General features: G+C 55.7%; 1 protein-coding gene across 2 annotated transcripts in view; it reads right to left on the bottom strand.

The window, feature by feature from the left end:
* Positions 1-19306, bottom strand: part of SDK2 (sidekick cell adhesion molecule 2) — a 254736-nt gene that overhangs the window by 38936 nt on the left and 196494 nt on the right. For both annotated transcript variants that reach the window (XM_057318008.1, XM_026512320.4), the window contains exons 18-29: positions 19034-19149; positions 11073-11268; positions 10768-10866; positions 10182-10373; positions 8771-8892; positions 7929-8038; positions 7684-7834; positions 4925-5162; positions 4059-4174; positions 3172-3361; positions 1751-1849; positions 587-781 (exon numbers count right to left, since the gene is read on the bottom strand). In XM_057318008.1, the coding sequence (XP_057173991.1) occupies positions 587-781; positions 1751-1849; positions 3172-3361; positions 4059-4174; positions 4925-5162; positions 7684-7834; positions 7929-8038; positions 8771-8892; positions 10182-10373; positions 10768-10866; positions 11073-11268; positions 19034-19149 (1824 nt within the window). The remainder of the gene's footprint in view (positions 1-586; positions 782-1750; positions 1850-3171; positions 3362-4058; positions 4175-4924; positions 5163-7683; positions 7835-7928; positions 8039-8770; positions 8893-10181; positions 10374-10767; positions 10867-11072; positions 11269-19033; positions 19150-19306) is intronic.

Below are 19306 nucleotides of genomic sequence, written 5' to 3'. Positions count from 1 at the left end.
GGCAGCACCCTGGCCTCCACCCCCTGGATGCCAGTCGGAGCTCCCTCTTAGCTGTGACAACTCAGACACCTCCAGACACTGCCTAACGTTCTCTGGGGCGGCAAAGCAGCTCCCCGTGGAGACCTGCTGCCCTATTGGTTTTTCCTGGGAACACTGTCCAATGAACCACTTTCACAGGAATTGGGGTGTCAGCCTGCTTCAGGGGAGCCCGACCTCTGGCCAGGCACCGGCTCGCAGCAGCAGGCCAGTGGCAGCCGGGGCTCCGGGCTGCAGCCCCACCCGCCACCCAACTGGACACCATCTTTGATAAGGGGAAGGGAGAGGGGAACGAAGCTGGCCTCACCAACCCTCCGCCTACAGAAAACCAGTTGCTGAGGCAAAGCAGAATCCTCGGGAAGGCAACTCCCAGCTCAGCTTCTGGAAGTCCACTAGAGCCCTTGCCGACCCTGACTCAGATTTCAGCCCACTTGCCACTCCAGGTCAGGGCAGTGAGGCGAGGACAGGGTAAGAGCACCTGGGTTGGCTGGGACCCCCTCCCCACCACCTCAGCTGCCCCCAGGCCTCCCCAGCCCCGGTGGGCAGTCACCTCTCTTCTCGGTGGTTACCACCAAGGCCTCAGCGGCCTCTCCCCAGCCCTTGCGGGTCTGGGCTGTGATGCGAAACAGGTAGACGGACTCTGGCTTGAGGCCGGTGGCCGTGTACTGGCGGGCGCTGGGTGCCAGCACCTCCACCGTGGCCGTGTTGGCCGTGGTGGCGTTGAGCCGATGTGTGACCTGGTAAGCTGTGGGAAGGAAGGACATGGGCTGTGCTGGGAGGCAGGGCAGCTGTCCCCGGTGCCCTGGGCTCCCCCGGCTGTGGTTCGTCGGCTTGAAGCCTTCTTGGTCATTCTTGTGTCCTCAGCTGCCACGTGGGGAGTGTGGCTGTGGGGGCACTCTACACACAGAGTCCGTGACCCCCATGGCAGCCTCAGGTGAGGGGAACAGGGGCTCCGAGGGGCCAGACCACCTGCTAGGAAGTGAGTGAGCTGGAATTCCAGCCCCCGTCTTTCTAAGTCCAAGGCGCATGCCCTCCCCGGTGGGGCTCTGTGGATGCCCTGCCCATGCCCGGCCTCCTTCTCACTGCCCCAGGCCCTCCTGCAGGGCTTCTTGGCAGTCACCTCTGCCCTCTGAGGTGTGGCCTTCCTCTGGGGCGGGTGCTGCGGGGTGCCACCACTGAGGGCCCCACGCCAGCCACAGGTCGTGCCGGCCACCGTTTCCCAGGTGCGGGGGCTGAGGCTGTGACGGAGCCGGCTTGCTCAAGTTCACAAGGCTGCTGACTTCAAGCCCGTGAGCCTTCCCCTGAGGGGCTGCGTGTCTGTGTGTGTGTGTGTGTGTGTGTTAGGGGAGGATCCTTGAATATGAAATGCTCTGATCTGCAGGCTCCTTCTGTGCCTTAGGTCGGACTGGCTGCGCTGAGTTGGCCAGCGCGCCCTCACCTGGCCACACATAGGAATCGCAGCTGAGGTTTACCAGATGGCCAGTCGGCTGGTATCGGGGAGTATTTAGGAACACATAGCTAATGAATAGCCCTTGAGGAACCTCAACCTTGACCATGCCCTCCAAACGACACTTCTAGTGGGAGCAATAAGACTCAAAATCATTCTCGAGGAGATGTGGACACTGCCTGGGCCTAGTCTCCCTCTGGCCTCCCTTACACCTTATGCCTCCTCTTTCTACCTGTAGCCAGGGCACCGGAGAGGGTAGGGGCTTACCAAGAATGATGCCGTTGGGGGCAGCGGGAGGCTGCCAGATCAGTCGCACGGATGTGGTCCTCACCTCTGGGAAGAGGATGCCCATGGGCGGTCCCGGGACTGGAGGGGACAAAGGAGAAGCAGGTGGCGGTGCAGCTGCGGCTTAGCCCCACCCCACGCCTGGCCCAGCTCCAGCAAAGCAGGGGGGCGGGCTGTGGGGGAAGGGCACACTCGGCTCAATGATCTCCTGTGGAGGGCTGCTCTGTGCCTGGCACCGCGATCCAACATGGGACACAGAGATGCTATCGGTGAGGCTTCTACCCTCAAAAATGGGCATTATTTGGTAGGAACCAGAAGGGACCAGGCTCCAGCTTCCTTTGGCCCAGTGTCCGTGTGCACATACACGTATGCGCACACACATGTGTACGGGCAGGGTTGCCCTCAGAACTGGGCAAGGGGCCTTGTCCTGGGCCTGTGCTTTACAAGGCACCACTCTGACTTCCGCCCGTAGGGTGAGTCGGCTGTGGGGCCCACCCTGCGCCCGAAAACCTCCTTTTCCCGGGTTTGCATGGGCTCGTTCCCCAGGTCCACCCTCCAGACTTGCACCTCTGGACCAAGGGAGGGCCAGGGGGCAGCTGTTTGGGGCATGTGGATGGAGACTGAGTGCCATGTGTCAGGGGAGAGAAGGGGAAGGGAACAGGGCACAGGGGAGGACGGGCAACTCTCTCTGTGCTGCCTCTTCAGAACAGAGAACCCCCAAAAGTCTTGAGATTTCTAAACTTGAACTTGGCCTCCCAGGTCAAGGCAGGAGGGTCAAACATATTGAATTTAATGGGTCATTAGCTTGATTTATAACTTTAGAATATGCAGACATATGGTGTTTGTGCTTCCTTTTGCACTCTTGCCTGGACCCCAGCAATGTTTGTGGTGGGCAGTCAGAGTATGTGTGTGGGGAGACGGGAGGGAGCCGAGGGCCTGTCGGTCAGCCTTTGACAGAAAGTTCTGCCGCAGGGATGAATGCCAGGCGCCCCACTGGCATCGCTCTTTTGCAAATGGGACCAGGAGGCTCGTGCCCAGGAAGAAGCAAGCCTTTTCCTTGCACAGACCTTTACTCCAAGTGAAGCTGCCCCAGGCAAAACCCAAATCAGGACGGGTGCCGAGTCTCTATTCCGTGCGCTTCCGTGCACACTCCGGAGAGTGTGCAAGAGACCGAAACCGATGTCGAACTGTCCTTGCCTTCCACTTCTTCCTCAGGGATGCACAGTCTGCGATGTGTATCCCCTTGAGGTGGGTCGGTGGCCCTCGGTGACCTGCCTCCCACAGGAGAAGCCTGATGCCACCGTTCCCTTTGGGGCAAAGTTTGAGCCCAGAGGGGCAGGGCCGGGCAGGCAGCAGGAAGAAGAGCTCCCAGCCTCCCCAGGCGCACAGGGATTCAAACTTACCATCATCCAGCGTCCGCTCCAGGATGGGAGGGTGGCTGGGGCTGCCGTCCCCGATGCGCGTGAAGGCCAGCACCTGGACCTCGTAGAGCACGTATTTGCCCAAGCCCGTGAGCTGGGCGCTGCGGGACGAGTTCCCTTCCACCAGCCAGAACCGGGGCTGGGAATCCGAGTCCTTCTCCTTATATATCACCTGCCAGAGCACAGCACAGGGAGTGAGGGCCTGGGGTCTGGGTCTTGCCTGCCAGCACCTTTCCCAAGTCCCATCCCTGGAGCGAGGCGGCAGGAATAGAGCCGGTGGACCCTGGGCTCCTTGGAGTGGCTCCTCGGAGTGGCTCCTCGCAGAGACCTTTACTCAAAGTGAACCTGAGGGGCATGGGATGTGGTGAAGCTTGGGCTCTGGGAGAGCAGGGGACACAAAGATGCACTGGGCCGGGGAGCTGGAAGGTTTCTTAGGGAGCATTCAGCTAGGAAAACAGGCTCAGTGAGGGGGCACGACTTGCACAAGGTCACATAGCCAGTAGTGACGGAGCCAGGACATCAAGCCACATCTCCAAACCTGTAGGCCAGGCTGAACCCTGTGGCTAGGTGCAGCTATGGGAGCAGTTCTAGAAGATGACGGGTACTGGGCCCATGGGCTGAGCGAGGCTGGGGCAGCCAGCGGGGCCTCCTGGGGGCTACGGGGATGGGTGGGGGCGTTTCCCAAGGACCTGGGGCTCCCTGGAAGCCTCCAGCCCTGAGGCAGGATTCCTTGGTTGCCGTGCTGTGCGGACCACAGACGCCAGGATCTCCTGGGTGTCCACTCCCGAAGGCGGAGACGTGGGCCCCAGGGGTCACGAGGACAGGGCACCTTGGATGGGGACGCAGGCGACCCTGGAGCCAGGACTCACCTTGTAGCCCAGCACGAGCCCATTGCGGTCAGCCTCAGGGATCTCGCTCCAGCGCACCAGCATGCTGCTGGAGGTGGTGGCCAGCGCAGACACGTTGGTGGGGCCAGAGGACGGGACTGAGGGAGAGAGGGAGCGGAGAGCAGGAGCTCAGGACCCAGTTGGCCCTACAGGGGAAGAAGGTGTGACACCTGGTCCCCAAGTAGCAAATTATCCTGCAGTGATTCTTGGTGGCTCTGGAACATCGCAGATGCTGCTTCTGGCTTCCGAGTAGCCTCCCTGCTATCCTCTGCTTGGGCCAATGTGAGGATGAGGCCCCGTTTCCTGTCTGCGCAGCAGTGAGAGGGGGGGAGGGGCTGGGATGGGGAGGGACATCCCTTAAAAGGGGCCAGGAAAAAGCCTCAGAGTGGTGAACCACATGTGGATGCATGAGGGCTGCCTGAAGGCTGGGGGCTCATATTCTGTGGGTGACCCCTTGCCAGGGGCCCATGAGCTGCTGATTCTGCTTCTGGAATGTTCTGAGAGCTGAACCGACCTCCCCATCTCCGGTACTTTCAGGCACTACTGGGTGTCAGGGTTAAAGGTGAGGGCACAGACACAGGGGCAGTTTGCAGGGAAAAACTGCCTGGCTAACCTGAAGGGGTGGGGATGCCCCAGCCCCCCAATTTTGGGAGCTGGGGAACACGGCAACAAGGTCGGGCACTCTGCCGGGATGTTGAGCACGAACAGGAAAGTAAGCCTGGGCTTATTCTGAACAACAGCTCCAGCCTTTGTGCCCTTGGAAGGCCGTGAGGGCAGAGAGACAGAGGTGGGGGGATCCCCACCACAGGCTGTGGGGATTTGGGGGGCTGGCGCAAAGGCCACAGTACCTGACTCCCGGGTCCTGCCCATCACCGTCTGGCTCCAGGGCCCGCTCCCGATGGCATTGAAGGCCTGGACCTGGACGCGGTACTCTGTCCACTCCTCAAGGTCTTCGATGGTGTACTCACGCTCCACGCGGTCCTGGACCACGTGGCTCAGCGTCTTGCCATGGCCGTCTGCCCGGCTGTATTTGATCTTGTAGCCCACCGACTCGGGGTTCCCGTTGTATTCCATCTCCGGAAGAGGCTGCAGGAAGGTGGGGTCCAGAGCGGCCGTGAGGACAGGCCCGCCCCGTGCGGGGGACTATCTGGCTTGTGCACTCTCTTCCAGGGAGCCCTACAGGATTATCACCCCCACCATCCACCCCGTCCGTGCCCATGGGAGGTGCTCTCGCCGGGTGGGGCTCAGAATTTGTGAGTCTGTGTTTCCGGCGGCTCCCCCTGTCTCCCTGACTGTCTGTGCCAAGCTCCGAGGAGAGGCAACACCCATTCTTTGCTGTGCACATGGCAAACTCACTACCCGGCTAGGGCAGTCAGACTGGAGAGGTGACCCACAAAGCCCGTCTGTCCAACAGGCTGGTGAGCACAGCACCTCTGGCCTTGGCTGTCTCTACCACTTAACTCCCTTGCTTGGGCTGCCACCACACACTTACTTAATTGCCTCTAACATGCCTGCTCTCAGCTCACGGCCGCCCTTGGAGAAGCAAGCGTGGGGGCACAGCGTCTCAAGCCTGGAGGAAGCACCAGTCACTGGCAGCCGTCCTTCCAGCAGGAGGCCTGAATCTCTCCTGCTCCGTTTCAGCCTCCTCCTTCTGGGGAGTTTCAGCCACGAGAAAAGACAGATCCCCTTCCTAGGCTGCTGGGGCTGCGGCTACTGGCTCAAGGTCGTTTGGATGAACCTGGGCAGTGTTGGTAAGCAATGGGGGTGTGTGCGTGTTGGGGGGACCTGTGACCTGGAGCAGGTGTGAGCTGCGGACTCAGCCTTCAGACTCTCTCCGAAGGAGGCAGAGCCGGCGCTGGGGCGTTCTGTGTCCCCGGGGGCTCCAAAGGGCCCATGGTCCACAGGCTCCCCACATTCTGACCCACCTCCTCCCGTTCCTCGGCCTCTGCCTCACTCCCCGCGTACTCACTGCCTCCTGCCAGCCCTGCTCCCACAGACACTTAGTGAAGCCGACCAGAGACCATTAAGACAGCAATCGATGGGCCTAGAGCGCACGCTTCCTTACCTGCTAGGGAAAGGTAACGGGCCGTGCACCATTAAGCAAGACTGGAAGTGCCTGGGGCCCTGAGCAGTGTGCCAATTGCCTTTTTATTCCTGCTCCAGCCCCCTGGGCATCCGTCAGTCTCCAGTCTTTTAGTGTTTGGAAACCGTAAAGTGAGCTGCAGGAGGAGGGCAGGGAGCCGGCCCGGAGGGGGCCAGAGCCTAGGAGGGAAGGGGCCGAGCGAGCAGTAATAGGAGCACTGCCCGTGGTGTGGGGGCCACCGAGCCGACGGAAGGACGGTTCTGCCCGGCGCTGCCCCCCGGGAGGAGACTTATAATCGTGAGACCGTTTGTCCAGGGCTGACGGTGCCATGGGCTCCTTCTACCAGGCGTCTGCCTAAGCGAAAGGGAAAGGGCTTTCCAGTCAATCCCACAGCATGGTGTTCTGCAAATGGTGTTTTGTACCAAGTGGTAGGAGATCTCATGTGGAAACAAAACCGAGTTGTGCGTGGCCAGACCGGCCAGTGAAGGGGGGGGGGGGGTCAGGCAGGCTCTTCCTAGCGCTCTCTAAGGAGAGGAGCCAGGCTGCGGGGTGCTGTTCCCCACATTCGTTTGTCTCCGAATTCCCATATGCTCCTAGCACCTCTTGGATGGCTGCTGTGTGGGGCAGCAGTCGGGAAAACACTGTCCTGGGGGGAACGGCACCAGGGAGACATGTTCGTTCCTGATCCCCAGAAGACGGGGTGGCAGTGTGCTCAGTGGGTAAGGCTGTGGATTTCGGGGGGACCAGACTCCCCGGGTTGGGAAACCGAGCCCTGCTGTTAACTAGAGGATATGGGAGGATGTTGGCAGCGGCAGGTGGGTGGGACTTGGGCCAGTGATTTGACCACTCTCTGCCTCAGTTTCCCCAGCTGTAAAGTAGGGGCCCAGGATCACTCTGCTGTCACAAGCCTGTGGAGAGGATTCCAGGCCCGACTTTGAATAAAGTGCTCAGAACTGTGCCTGGCAGGAGAAAGCCCTCAGGATGTTCATATTATTACCTGGTGCAGGGTCACCTGGGGTAACGGCCCTCGACACGCAGCCCTGACCTGTGGGGATGGTCTCCCGCACCTGCCCTGCAACCTCAGAAACAACCCCTCACTCACGGACTTGGTGCAGGGGACAACTTACATCTGAACCCCAGGCCCACCACTTGGGAGCTGTGTGGCCATGGGCGAGTTCCTAACCTCTCTGATCCTCCATTGCCTTAGCTGTAAATTGGGGTCGCAATGTGCCCTTTGCAGGATGACCGGGAGGATTAAATGGAAGAAAACACATAAAACGCTTGGCACCTGGCAATGCTCACTCAACAGCATTTTCTAGTTCCTTCTCACAAAAGGCATTTGTTCACTCGCTGAGACTGAGTATCAGGCACCTTAAAGGTGCTAGGTGTAAAGAAAAGAGAAGGGAGCTGTGGGTATTCTGGCTAACCCCTGCTTTTGATGTGGCCCCTCGGAGGCAATGACCATAACAGGGTGACAAGGACCAAGGAGCCATCCTACCCCCACTGCCCTCGTGGGAATCTCACCATCCAGCGGAGCCACAGGCTGGTCTCACTGGCCGTGCGCAGGGTCACGTTGGCTGGGGCCATGTCAGGGGGTGCCTGGAGGGTCTGGATCTTTCTGGAAGGCTGGCTGGGTGGGCTGGTGCCCACGATGTTCACCTGGCGCATTCGGAAGCTGGGGTGGGGGAAGGGAGTGAGCAAGGTGATGAGGGCAGGACCCCAGGGCCAAAGCCTGTCCAGGTCTGGGCAGCCCCCGCACCCTGCCGTACCTGTAGTAGGTGAAGGGGTTGAGTTCGGGCACCTCCATGGAGCGGGCGTCGGGCTCGTTGGTGAGCTGGTGAACCAGCAGCCACTCCTCCCCCTCCCCAACCACGCCTACCTGGAAAAAGGAGACACTCTTAGACCTGCTCGGCTTGTGGGGCTCAGATGTTCTGTGCCCCAGGTTCTTGGAGATGAAGCGCTTCCCATGGAAAGCCTTGATTTCACCCCAGGGCTCACCTGGAGGGCCCCAAATGGGGTCACCACCTTTGCAGGCCCTGAAACATGACTTCAAGCATGACCCCGAGCCGTCTTGTGTCAGAATCTGGTGGAATGCTTGCTAGAAACCCACCCCAGGGCCCTGCCCTAGACCTAGCCCATCAGAACCCCTGGGGGGTGGTACCTGGGAATCTGGGTGTTTACCAAGCTTCCCAGGGGATTCTGAACACGCTGGCATGCTTCTCAAACCTCAGCGACATCAGAATCCGAATTTCTGGGGGGTGCGGCCCAGGCGTTGGAACTTATGGACGCTCCCTGCGTGCAGCCAAAGTGGAGACTCGCCACTTACGGGGCTGTGGGCTGCGCCTGTGTATTTCTGCAGGCCGGCCAGTCCCCACCCGCCCCACGGGAACTGGTGTGTGCGTGTGCACGTGTGCATATATGTGTGCATGTCTGTGATGCACGTGCGTGTGTGCACAGTGCGCAGGTGACGTGGAGGCAGAACCGGCCACGGTGGGCATTTTCGGTGTATTTGGCCACCTGACAGCTGCATGTGAAACCCCCACAGGTGTGAACACATGTATGGTGTGCTCTCAAGCACACGGGCGTGCCTGCGGCCGGCAGCAGGGCTTACCTGGGCCTCCACCAGCCAGCGGGAGATGGAGGTCTTCCCATCATAGCCCGGCCTGAACTGCAAGGTCACGGAGCGGGGGCCGATGTTGGAAATGCCCAGGTTGGTGGGCGCCCCTGGGAGTTCTGGAAAACAGGGTGGGAAAGGAGGTGCACTGAGAAGGTCCTTCCACGTGGACTAGGCCTCTGGGTGGGGGGCTCTGTGTCACCCTTTCTCTAGAGGGCTGGTAGGAGGAGCTGGGCCGAGGCTCCCGCCCTCTGACAGTCTTCTTCCTGCATCTGTGGCTCTTTGTGTCCAGACCAGGGGCCTGAGGCAGGGTTGGGGACTAGGAGGGCCTCCCAGGGCCACAGGGAGGCTGACCGGGTGGGGGAATAGGAGCTGGGCATGCAAGGGCTTCCCGAAGCAATCTTCCTCTCCATCTACACACACAGCCCCTTTCAGCCCTCCCAAACCCAATCATGGCTGAAGAAGATCAGAAGGAGGGCTGCGTGGAGGAGGCAGCCCCTAATTTCTGACCAGGAACCCTGGGATTCAGGATGAACAGAAAGAGGATAGATTCTGGAAGTTGGACTGTCTTGAGCTGGAATCTAACCCTACTGCTTCCATGCTGTGTGTCTTTGGGCAAGCCACCTAACCCTTCTGTGCCACAGTGGCCTCGTCAGTCAAATGGCGATGGTAATATCACCTACCTCAGGGATGTTGTGAGGACTAAATGAACCGATGTAGATTAATGTGTTATTATCAGCTGCGGATGACGGAGTCAGCTCGGGTGTCTCAACCATCTCGGGAGCGGGGTGGGGGGCCAGGTTGAGGGATTCTGGCTGGGTCCCCTAAGCACAGACTACAGTCCCAGCCAGGACCATGTGGTGATCTAGTCCACCTCCCATAGATACGGATGGGGAAACTGAGGCACAGAGGGGACACTTGACTTGCTCGAGGTCGCAGAGCTTGGCAGAAGCAGGGCTGAGGTAGTTCTCAGCTTGCTCTTTATACCACACCAGCTTTAAGATGATTCCCATCTTATTGTATCCCTTTCCCAACCAACACTTCCACTGGCTGGGGTCCCATTTGGACTTTCTGGGCGACAGTGAGAATTCTTCCCCTGAATCAGAGATACCATTGCTCGATGCAGAACCTGGTGTGGGATGGGGGTGGATGAGATGGGGGGGGGTCCTCTGGGGAACTAGGCTTTTCTGAGAGCCCTGGGAGGGAGCAGCACTGAGTCCACGAGCCTCCACCCAGAGACCTGGGATCATGAGATGTAAGCCTGCTCTGGGAGAAGCTCCAGGGACCACAGGCCCAAGGCAGGGAGAGCTCTGGGGGAAGCAAGCCAGTATTCCTGAGAAAAAGGGCACCTTCTAGGTCAGGGGGACCACGAGAGGCCAGGAGTCCTGCCCTGCGAGTGGGCACGCACCTGGAGGCACCCCGGAAGAGATGGTTGACGCGGACACCTGGCCCTGGCCCTTGGCGGTCATGGCGGCCACCTCGATGGTGTAGGTGGTGAGGGCGGTGAGGCCCGTGACGCGGTACTCCAGGGTCACGTTGGGCAGGTAGTGGGTCACGCGGGTGTTGGTTCGGTTATATTCCTCCCAGGAGATCCGGTACCCTGGGGAGAGCCCCCAGAGGTGGTGTGAGCTTGGCTGTGACCCAGCACTGGCTTTGGCCCTTCTGCCCTGCTTCTCCCTTCTTCACTAGTCTGGGTAGGGAGCAATGGGGCCGAGGGAGCTGGGAACTCGTGCTGGGGCCCCACGTGTAACTTGGGTGGGATGCCCCGGTTGGGTGGAGACTGTAGGAGGGAGCAAGTCATGATGGCGGCTGCTTGAGGCCTATGGCGGAGGACCTGGGACGTGCTACAGCGCAGAGGGGCTGAGACCCTCCTCGGAGAACTTCCTAAGAATGAGCGGTCTGCTGGGAGGTTCTGGATGGACATCAGTCCACAGGATGGACCGGACGACCCTGCCTCGCCCCCTGGCTCAGGAACACCCACCTGGAACCCTTACCTGTGAGGATGCCATTCTTCTCTCCTGGCTCTTGCCAGCTGACCTTCAGCGAGGTGTCCAGGATTTCACTGAAGCTCAGGTGTCCCACAGGACCAGGCACTGTACCCCAAAAGGGCCCCCGCCCCACCCGGTGCACATTAGAGCCAGACAGAGACCACTGTCTGCAAGACAGCCCACGGGGCTCCAGGGGCACCCTGGGACGGGAGACAAGGCGGGGATCGCCCCGGAGCTGGAGAGCTCAGCCTGGCTCTTGGGTGGGTGGGTGGTGAGGGGCGCAGGGACGGCAGGGGTTGGGTGGTGCCTACCATCCTCATGGGTGCGCACCAGCTGGGGGGTGCTTCGAGGCCCGTCGCCGGGAGTGGTGAAGCAAAGCACGGAGGTGAAGTACTCAGTGAACTTCTTCAGGCCAGACACGAAGCCCACATGGATACTGTCTTGAAAGTTGGGCCGGGCAGTCACCATGGTAACCTCCTCTTCCTGCTCCGGCTCCCAGGCAATCAGCTGGGGAGAGGCCAGCAATTCAGGCAGGGCAGCAAGAATGTTCCAGAAGAGGCCGAGCGCTCTCCCACAGGCTGGGCCAACCGACAGAGAGAGTCTAGGAGCCCAGCTCCCTAGGGTCCCTCCTCCCAGGGAAGGGATGACTGTGCAGACGCCCCCAAGCGAGGCGCACCCGTCCTTCTGGGCGTTCCCTTCGGTGTGCTGGTCATTTACCCATCAACTTACTCAGAGCGAGGCACTGGGCTGAGTGCTCCCCATGAGGGGTCTCTCGCCAGGGAGGTTTTTACCAAGATCGGCTGCATAATTTGCAGATTCAGTGCAAAATGAAAATGGAGGGTCCCCTCGTTCAAAAATGTTTTAAGAAATTCAAGGTGACGGCAGCCGAGCATTGAACAGAACAGGGTGGTGGTGGTGGTGGTGGGTCCACTCTGAGCGTGGAGCCCACCCTGTGGGTGACAGATGAGGGCACAGGCTCAGAGAGGCTCAGCGACTCCCACTATACCACACAGCTAGCCGGGAGCTGAGGGGCTCTGACTCCAACACTGGGGCTCCTATGGCTTTCTCCGTCTGGGCCAGGCAGGGTCTCCCTCAGGGTTTCCCCATAGACCAGCCACTTCCGCTAGTCCTTTCAACTTGTTCCAAGCTGGGATTTCAGTCTGAGACCCGACCTGGAGGTGGGGTGTGGGCGAGAAAAGCCCCGTCTGGAAATGCAGCATGGCTTTTCCGTCTGACTTCCGCTCCGCACGCCCCACCTGTAACACACACGCTTCCCGCCTCCCCTGCTCTTCTTGCCTCTTGAACTGTCACCTCACACTCCTGCTTTCTGGGCCCGTCATCTGTCTCCAACAATGACAGCTGGTCTCAGAGAGTTCCTTGTTCATTTGAAGTTGATTAACTAGCAATTATGGTGAAAAGCAACACTGGATGAGTTCTAATAAGCACGGGTATTCACAGATATAAAACAGTACCATGTTGATGTCTCCTGATTAACTCGCCCCTATAACAATGCTTCATCTTCTCCTTTTCGGGGCTGCATGTTTATAAAGGATGTTTGGAAATTTAATTGGTATTGTGAAAAGATAGCCTATAGCAAGTTAATTAGACACTAATTAGACCCTAAAAATACTAATCAGAAATACTAAGTGGCACTTAATAAGGATGTTAAATATCCTCCTTATTTTGGTTATCTTGTTTCAGAGCAATTAAATTGCCGAACTTCTTTGGAGTAGATTAAGAAACAAGTTTAATGTTTTAATTTAATTTAATTAATGTAAATTTGAATTAATTACGCCAATAGAATTAATTGTGTGGTGTGTTCCCCAGCATGTGCAAAATCTGGGTAAATATTATTTTATTGGGTTTAGGCCAATTATAATCACTACCGTTATTGCAGGAATAAAGGACAAAGAATATCTTTACAGGTGCCTTAAAACAACATCACCAGAATTAGCTTCAAAAAATGACCCAGAAGGGCACAGGGTGTCGGCCATGTGGTTTTTCTGAATAACGGCTTCATCATTTTCGGGCTCCAGGCCCGAAGCCCAAGAGGGCAGCAGGACTGAGGAGGCTTCAAAATATTTGCTGTGAGCCACTTGTCATCCTCCAGCTGGGTCTGAAGAGGAGGCGTACGGTTAAGAGGCCTCTCCCTCAGGCCAGGAAGACTACAGACTTGCCTTCCGCACCTTCTGTTCCCGGAAAGGAAGTGGGCTCGGGCAGCCCTGGGGTGCATTCTGTGCTCCAGTGAACGCACCGCAGGGCTGCCGTCTGATGAGCTCATACTCTGCACCGGACACTGGGGTATGCCCGTCGCCGAGCAGTCCTGTTGCACCAACACAGTGAGGACTGGACGGGCATCACTGCCCTGTGCGGTTGCCGGAAGGGAACTGAGGACTATAAAGGCTGAGGCCTGGTTGGTGCACATGGGCCTGCCGGGGGATGGCTTCGGATCTGTGAACCCCTGCCCCCCGCCTCCTGAAGACCCTGCATGAAGGCCTCTGCCTCCCGAGGTACGCACAGCTGCGGGGTGAGCATCGGGGTTTCTCTTTGCTGTCTGCATGCCTGTCCTTGTTAGCCAGGCTCAGCACTGATTTACTCTATCAGGCCCTTAGTCTCAGAGCCTAAGCAGACTGGGCCATTCTGAGCATGGCTGGGGGGTGTGGGTAGCAGCACCAGATCTAGGTTCCTGGGCCAGGCAACTCGCCTTGGAAAGCAGAGGGGGGGAAGAAGAACAGAACCCAGCTCTGCTACTTACTGTGTGACCCTGGGAAAGTCACTCAGCCTCTCTGAGCCTCAGGCTATTATCAGTGAGAGCTGCCTTGCTGGCTGCCAGGAGGAGGGGTGAAGTGATATGCCTTTTGTTTCTGGTGGAGGCCACGTGTTATGGGGATGAGAGGGTCACGGGGATGGGTATATATGGCCTGCTAGCTGCTGAAGTTAACAAAAAAGTAGAGGAAATTCTCTCTTTCCTTCTTCTTTTGTCTTTCCCTCTCTCTCTGCCTATCTCTTTGCATGTGCATGGATTCACATAGAACATTCTGGAAGGATATGCAGGACATTAACAACAGTGGTTACGAGGAGTGCGGAGAGTTTCAGGGTTGCCTGGGTGGGACAGAACCAGGCAAATGAGGACCTGGAGTGGGATGGAGGATTTCTGCTACATGTTTATCTTTTTACTTTTGTTGGTTTTTTAATCATGTAACTAGGCTTCCTATTTGAAAAATTAAATTAAAAAAAGTTAAAAAATAATGGAAGGATTTGGCAGTAGTAGAAAAATTATATTTACATTTATCTGTTGATCCAGCAATCTCCTTTCTATGAATCTATTCCAAAGTGAAATGTGAAAAATATGAAAAGATATATGCACAAAGCTATTCACTGCAGGAATGTTTATTATAGTAAAAGGCTGGAAACAACCCAAATGTCACTGCTGGGGAGCTGACTGACCCAACTATGGGAAAGCCACATAATGGGAGTTCAATACAGATGTCAAAAAGGAACCAGGAATCTTTATGCTCCTATGGAGTGATCCCCAGGACATAACAAATAAGGCAAGATGGAGAAAGTGTATAGAGCAGGCTGTCATTTACCGAAGGAGGGGAGGACACACATTTATATATGTTTGCATTTGCTTCTGTTAAAGAGATGAAAGGAAAAACCAAACTAAACAAAAAGAAATCAAACCTACAGGGGAGGGAAAGGACCAGAATTCAGGCTGATTTTCTGTGAATTTACTTTGTATATTTAACTTTGGAACCATGTAAATACGTTCCATAATTATAGAACAAAATTAAATTAAAAAATCAATCCCTAAAAATCGAAACAAAATGAAACAAATGAACCTAACGGTGTATTGAGCTGTGGCAAACTCGACACGGAGAGATACTATTTCAAGAGACTTTGTAGCCCAGCCAGGGGAAGTACACCCTTAGCGGGATACACCCCAGGAAAGGAAAGTGCCGTAAATAATCTGACACGATCTTCGGTCATCCCCATGGTGGGATGACTGTTCTGAGACTGTTGTGGGTGTTTTGGGGAAAAAGTAGGCAGGTAATTACGTTGGTGTTGGAGGAACTGGATTTTCAGTAGGGCGAAAAGAGAGACAAAAGACCGGTAAGATGATTAAAGAGTTTATAGCCCTGAAATTGAGTTGGAAGTAACCGTATGTGTGTTATCTGAAAAGAAGGAGGAGGAGGAGAAGGAGAAGCATTTCCGAGCTGTTCATAAACAGAGCCTAGAAATGGCCTTCTCCTAGCATAAGGAGCACCTCCAGTGCCTAGACTGTGGTATCTATCATTCCCGACTGAAAAGAACAAGATTCCCTGAAGACACGGCTGATCCCAGGGACAGCTTGGACCACCCTTTCAGACTGCAAGGAAGCTCTCAGCCTCCCGGGGCCCTGTCAAAAGGACTCAGCAACCAAAGAGGCCAACAACGATGGGTCAATCTGGCATCAACACAAATAATAACAGCCGTCGGTTGAAACATACCAGATGTATTAAAAATCCTTGAGTACACAAAAATATACCAAGAATAAAACAAAAAGATACCCCCTCCCCCATCCAAACTCATCTGTCACTTTAAAAGATACTAAGGAACAAATTCATTACTCTGAGAATTGGTAAGTGATGGAAAAGGACTAAGCTTTGACCAGGCTTTTCCTAGACGAACTGGAACCTTCTAGGAACCAAAGAGTTGGTAAGGGGGAAATTATTTTTATTGGAAAATGTTTCAGCTAATATATCAAGGAGAAATTATAATATTTGACCATCCTCATTTTGCAACCCTATTGAAATAACAGATCACACAGGGTGGTCAATGGTCACTGCATGATAGTAAGAGAGCCAGCCAGACTTTATGCCTTCTGATTTCAATGGACAGCACCATCTAGGAAATGACATTGGGGAAAAAACACAAAAGCATCAGACCTGAATCTGATCAAGCCTCTTGTTCTAAGTTCTAATTTACTGAGAATATAGTGTTCAGAGGCATGTGTTAAATGACCCCACAGAGAGGCAATCAGCAAAATCCAGGCTGTGGAAAATTCTATAGGGCAAATGATTAAGTTTCTTGACTAAATAAATCACAAGAAAAAAGAGAGAGAGAAAGGAGAGAGAGAATCTATAGATCAGCTGAGACCTAAAAAATACCCAACGAATCGCAGTTGTGCGGACCTCATTTGGGTCCTTAAGCAAATAAAGCAACGAGTCAAAGAAATGTGAGTGCTGACTGCATCTCCGATGACATCAAGGGGACTGTTGATATTTTTAGGCACGATGATGACAGTGCAGGGACTGTGGTTGTGCTTGAAACAGAGGCTTTATAATACTTCTTGGCAGAAGTGTTTATGGATGAAATGATATGATGGCCTGGGATTTGCTTAACAATATTCCAGGGCAAAGGCAGAGGGTTGGGGAAGAGACAGAACACATTTGGCCACGAGCTGGTGATTGCTGAAGCTGGGAGACATTAGGGTCTTCTAAAGTGATTATCGTGTTCCCTCTACTTTGGTGGATGCTTGAAAATTTTTATCAATTCAAAGGGGTTGGGGCGTCCATTCTCATTGGAGGGAATGCAAAGGCCACGCATTGCTGTTTTCTGTGACGCTAAAGGCCAAAGAAGCAAGAAACAAAATCCCTGCTTGAATCCATTTGTACTTAGGAAAAAAAAAAATCAAGGCATAGTTATTATTTTACAGTTAAATTATAGGACACATTTTTTTTTTTTTTTTAACTTTATCTATCTACCTATTTATTTAGAGAGAGAAAGAGTGCATGAGCAGGGGGAGGGACAGAGGAGAGGAAGAGAGAGAATCCTTTAAGCAGACTCCCTGCTGATCCCATGACCCTGAGATCATGACCTGAGCTGAAATCAAGAGTTGCACGCTTAACTAACAGAGCCACCCAGGGGCCCCTGATGCATTTTCTTTTTAATGTAAGAACAGGTGTAGGCTCTGAAGTTTGAATCTGAGCTTTGCAGTTACTCTGACTTTGAACAAGTTACTTGCCTCCCATGCCTCAGTTTCCTCCTCTGTAAAATAGGATGAGAGTAAAAGACTTCCTTCTTCTGAGAGAAGAATGTGAGTCAAGCCTCAGCATCCTGCCGGGCTTGCAGCGAGCGCCCTGCCAAGTGTGAAAGTGCCCTCCTGCGCTCAAAATATCTGGGCAGTTCATTCCCGCGGATTTTTCTAAGGGACCAGCCACTGGTGCTGGGCACCAGGCAGACCTGGAAATCAGGCGGGCTTCTGCAGCCTCCTCCTGGTCCGTCTGGGTCGTTGCCTTGATGGTTCTAGCCACTTGGCCTGCCAGAAGCCGTCTGCCTTAGACATTTGCAGTCCAGCCCCATCCTCCCCACCCCCAATTTGTGAAAGAAAACTTAGAATTGGCAGCAAGAAGCTAATTGTTCCCAGCTCAGCTCCTCTGCTTCTCAGCACTAAGCGAGACTCCTTCCCTCCCCTGCCTCCCCCCAGAGTCCCAATTAGGAGGCTTTTCTGGCCAGCCAGCCAGCCAGCGTTCAGCTGCAGCCCCCTGCCCCAGGACAGCCCTGCTTGGCCCTGGCGCCCTGCCTTCCTGGGAGCAAGGGGGCTGTAGTACGGCCGTACCGGGCTCTAGACCATCCCCCCTTTATTTGCGACACCAGCAGAAAGTTCTCTTAGTGATTTAATCTCAGTCCCTTTCTGCTCAAGCCACCCCCTTCTCGCAGGAATAACGGCTAAGGCCGCGAGTCCTAGAAATCATCTTGGTTGTGTCCCGCACGTGCACACATAGAACAGAGCAAGTGCAGGAGCCTTCTGGAAGTGTCGGCGGTCATCACCAGGTCACCAGATCCCTGGGCTCAAAGCCAAAGCCTGTGCTTTTTCTTCACGGCCCGCTTCCCAGTGGCACACCCCCCAAATGCACTGTCTCTTCTCCCACATCTGGAGGGGGCCGACCGCATCCTCCCACCTGCCCCAAGCTGCACACCCCGCGTGTGCTGTACAATCTGTCTTCTGTTCTCTTAGGGGAGGGAGCAGAGACCCAGGCGTGGGAGCAAGGTCTGGGATCTCGGAGGGGATGGCTGAGAAGCCCTAACTTGTAGCGCCGTTACAATGACAACAGATTTACCACTGCCGCCCCCCACCCCCCGTTACCAATACCAGCAGTACTGAATGACACCTACGACCATTACTGCTATGATAGTTGTCATGGGCTGACCTGTGTTCCCCCCCAAATTCATGCGTTGAAGTCCTAGCCCCCGCGGCCTCAGGATGTGACTGTATTTGGAGAGAGGGTCTTTAAAGAGGCAGTGAAGTTAAAATGAGGTCAGTAAGGTGGGCCATAGTCCAGCATGACTGGCGTCCTTACAAGAAGAGATCGGGACGCACAAAGAGGAGGGACCACGTGTGGGCACAGGGAGAAGGGGGCACTTGCGTGCCAAGGACGGAGGCCTCAGAGGGGACCAGCCCTGCCCAAACCTGGATCTCAGACTTCCAGCCTCCAGAAGTGGGAGGAAAGAGATTCTTGTTCTGCCCAGACCGTGGCCCCTGGTTAGGGCCGCCGATCGGACGAACACATCTCTACCGTCACTACGATCACCTGCACTCACATGTGTGTCACTGTGCTCCATGAATTACGAATGTTACCTCATTTGATCCACACGCAACCCTAAGGAGTAGGTGTTATTACCATCCTCACTCACAAATGAGGGAAGGGGAGTTTATTTGGTTCCCCGGCAGCTAGAACGGTGCACACAGGAGCGCTCGATAAACATTTATCGAAGGAGCCAGGCTCAGACAGATTGCAGGATGTGTCCAGGGAGCCAGCGAGAGGCAGAGCCAGAGCCAGGATTCTAACCCACACCTGTCAGGGTCCCAGTCCCGTGCCCTTAACCACACTCTCTGTGGGGTCGAGTACAGCCCAACGACACGTGTGCTCTAACAGAGCCACAGCTTAGCAGGAAGAAGTGGATTCTGGATTTTTCTGAGGCCATGGCTGTGCCCAGTTGTTCCTGAGCCCAAAACAAATCCGATTTTGCTTATGACCCAGTCTCCCCAAGAAAGGTCCTCTGCACCTTGTCACAGGCTGGGCGGTGTCCAGACCCCCCTCCCCCAGCCTGGAAGGGGCCAGAAAGAGAGCCCGCACACGCTTCACCTTGATCACGTGTCCTCTGCTTGGCTTGAACCAATGATTTCAGAAGCACAGGGGTTCCCTCACCTGCTCCCCGCTCCTCGGCTTACGGCCTCCCTCACAGAATCCCCAGCCTTCCTCTTGGCACAGGGAGAGGCCTCACGTACCTTGTAGCCCTGGTTGATGCCATTGATGAACTGGGGGCTGGGGGCATTCCAGGTGAAGCGGATGGTCGTGGAGTTGGTGGCTTCGGCGTGCACGTTGCCAGGAGGGACGGTGGGGACTGGAGGAGAGCAGAGGGATGGGGTGGGGGGTGGTGCAGGGGGCAGAGTCAGTCTTGCCCAGTTAAGTAGAGAAAACACAGGGATGGGGTCTGCAGACCCTGCTTTGCCCCACCCCCTCCCCCCTTTGCTTTGTGGACTCGAGGCCCCCTCTTTCTC

The sequence above is a fragment of the Ursus arctos genome, unplaced genomic scaffold (genome assembly GCF_023065955.2).
Source record: "Ursus arctos isolate Adak ecotype North America unplaced genomic scaffold, UrsArc2.0 scaffold_24, whole genome shotgun sequence".
NCBI classification, from domain to species: Eukaryota; Metazoa; Chordata; class Mammalia; order Carnivora; family Ursidae; genus Ursus; species Ursus arctos.
The sequence above is the reverse complement of the archived record's forward strand: the minus strand, read 5'-3'. Positions and strand labels throughout refer to the sequence as shown.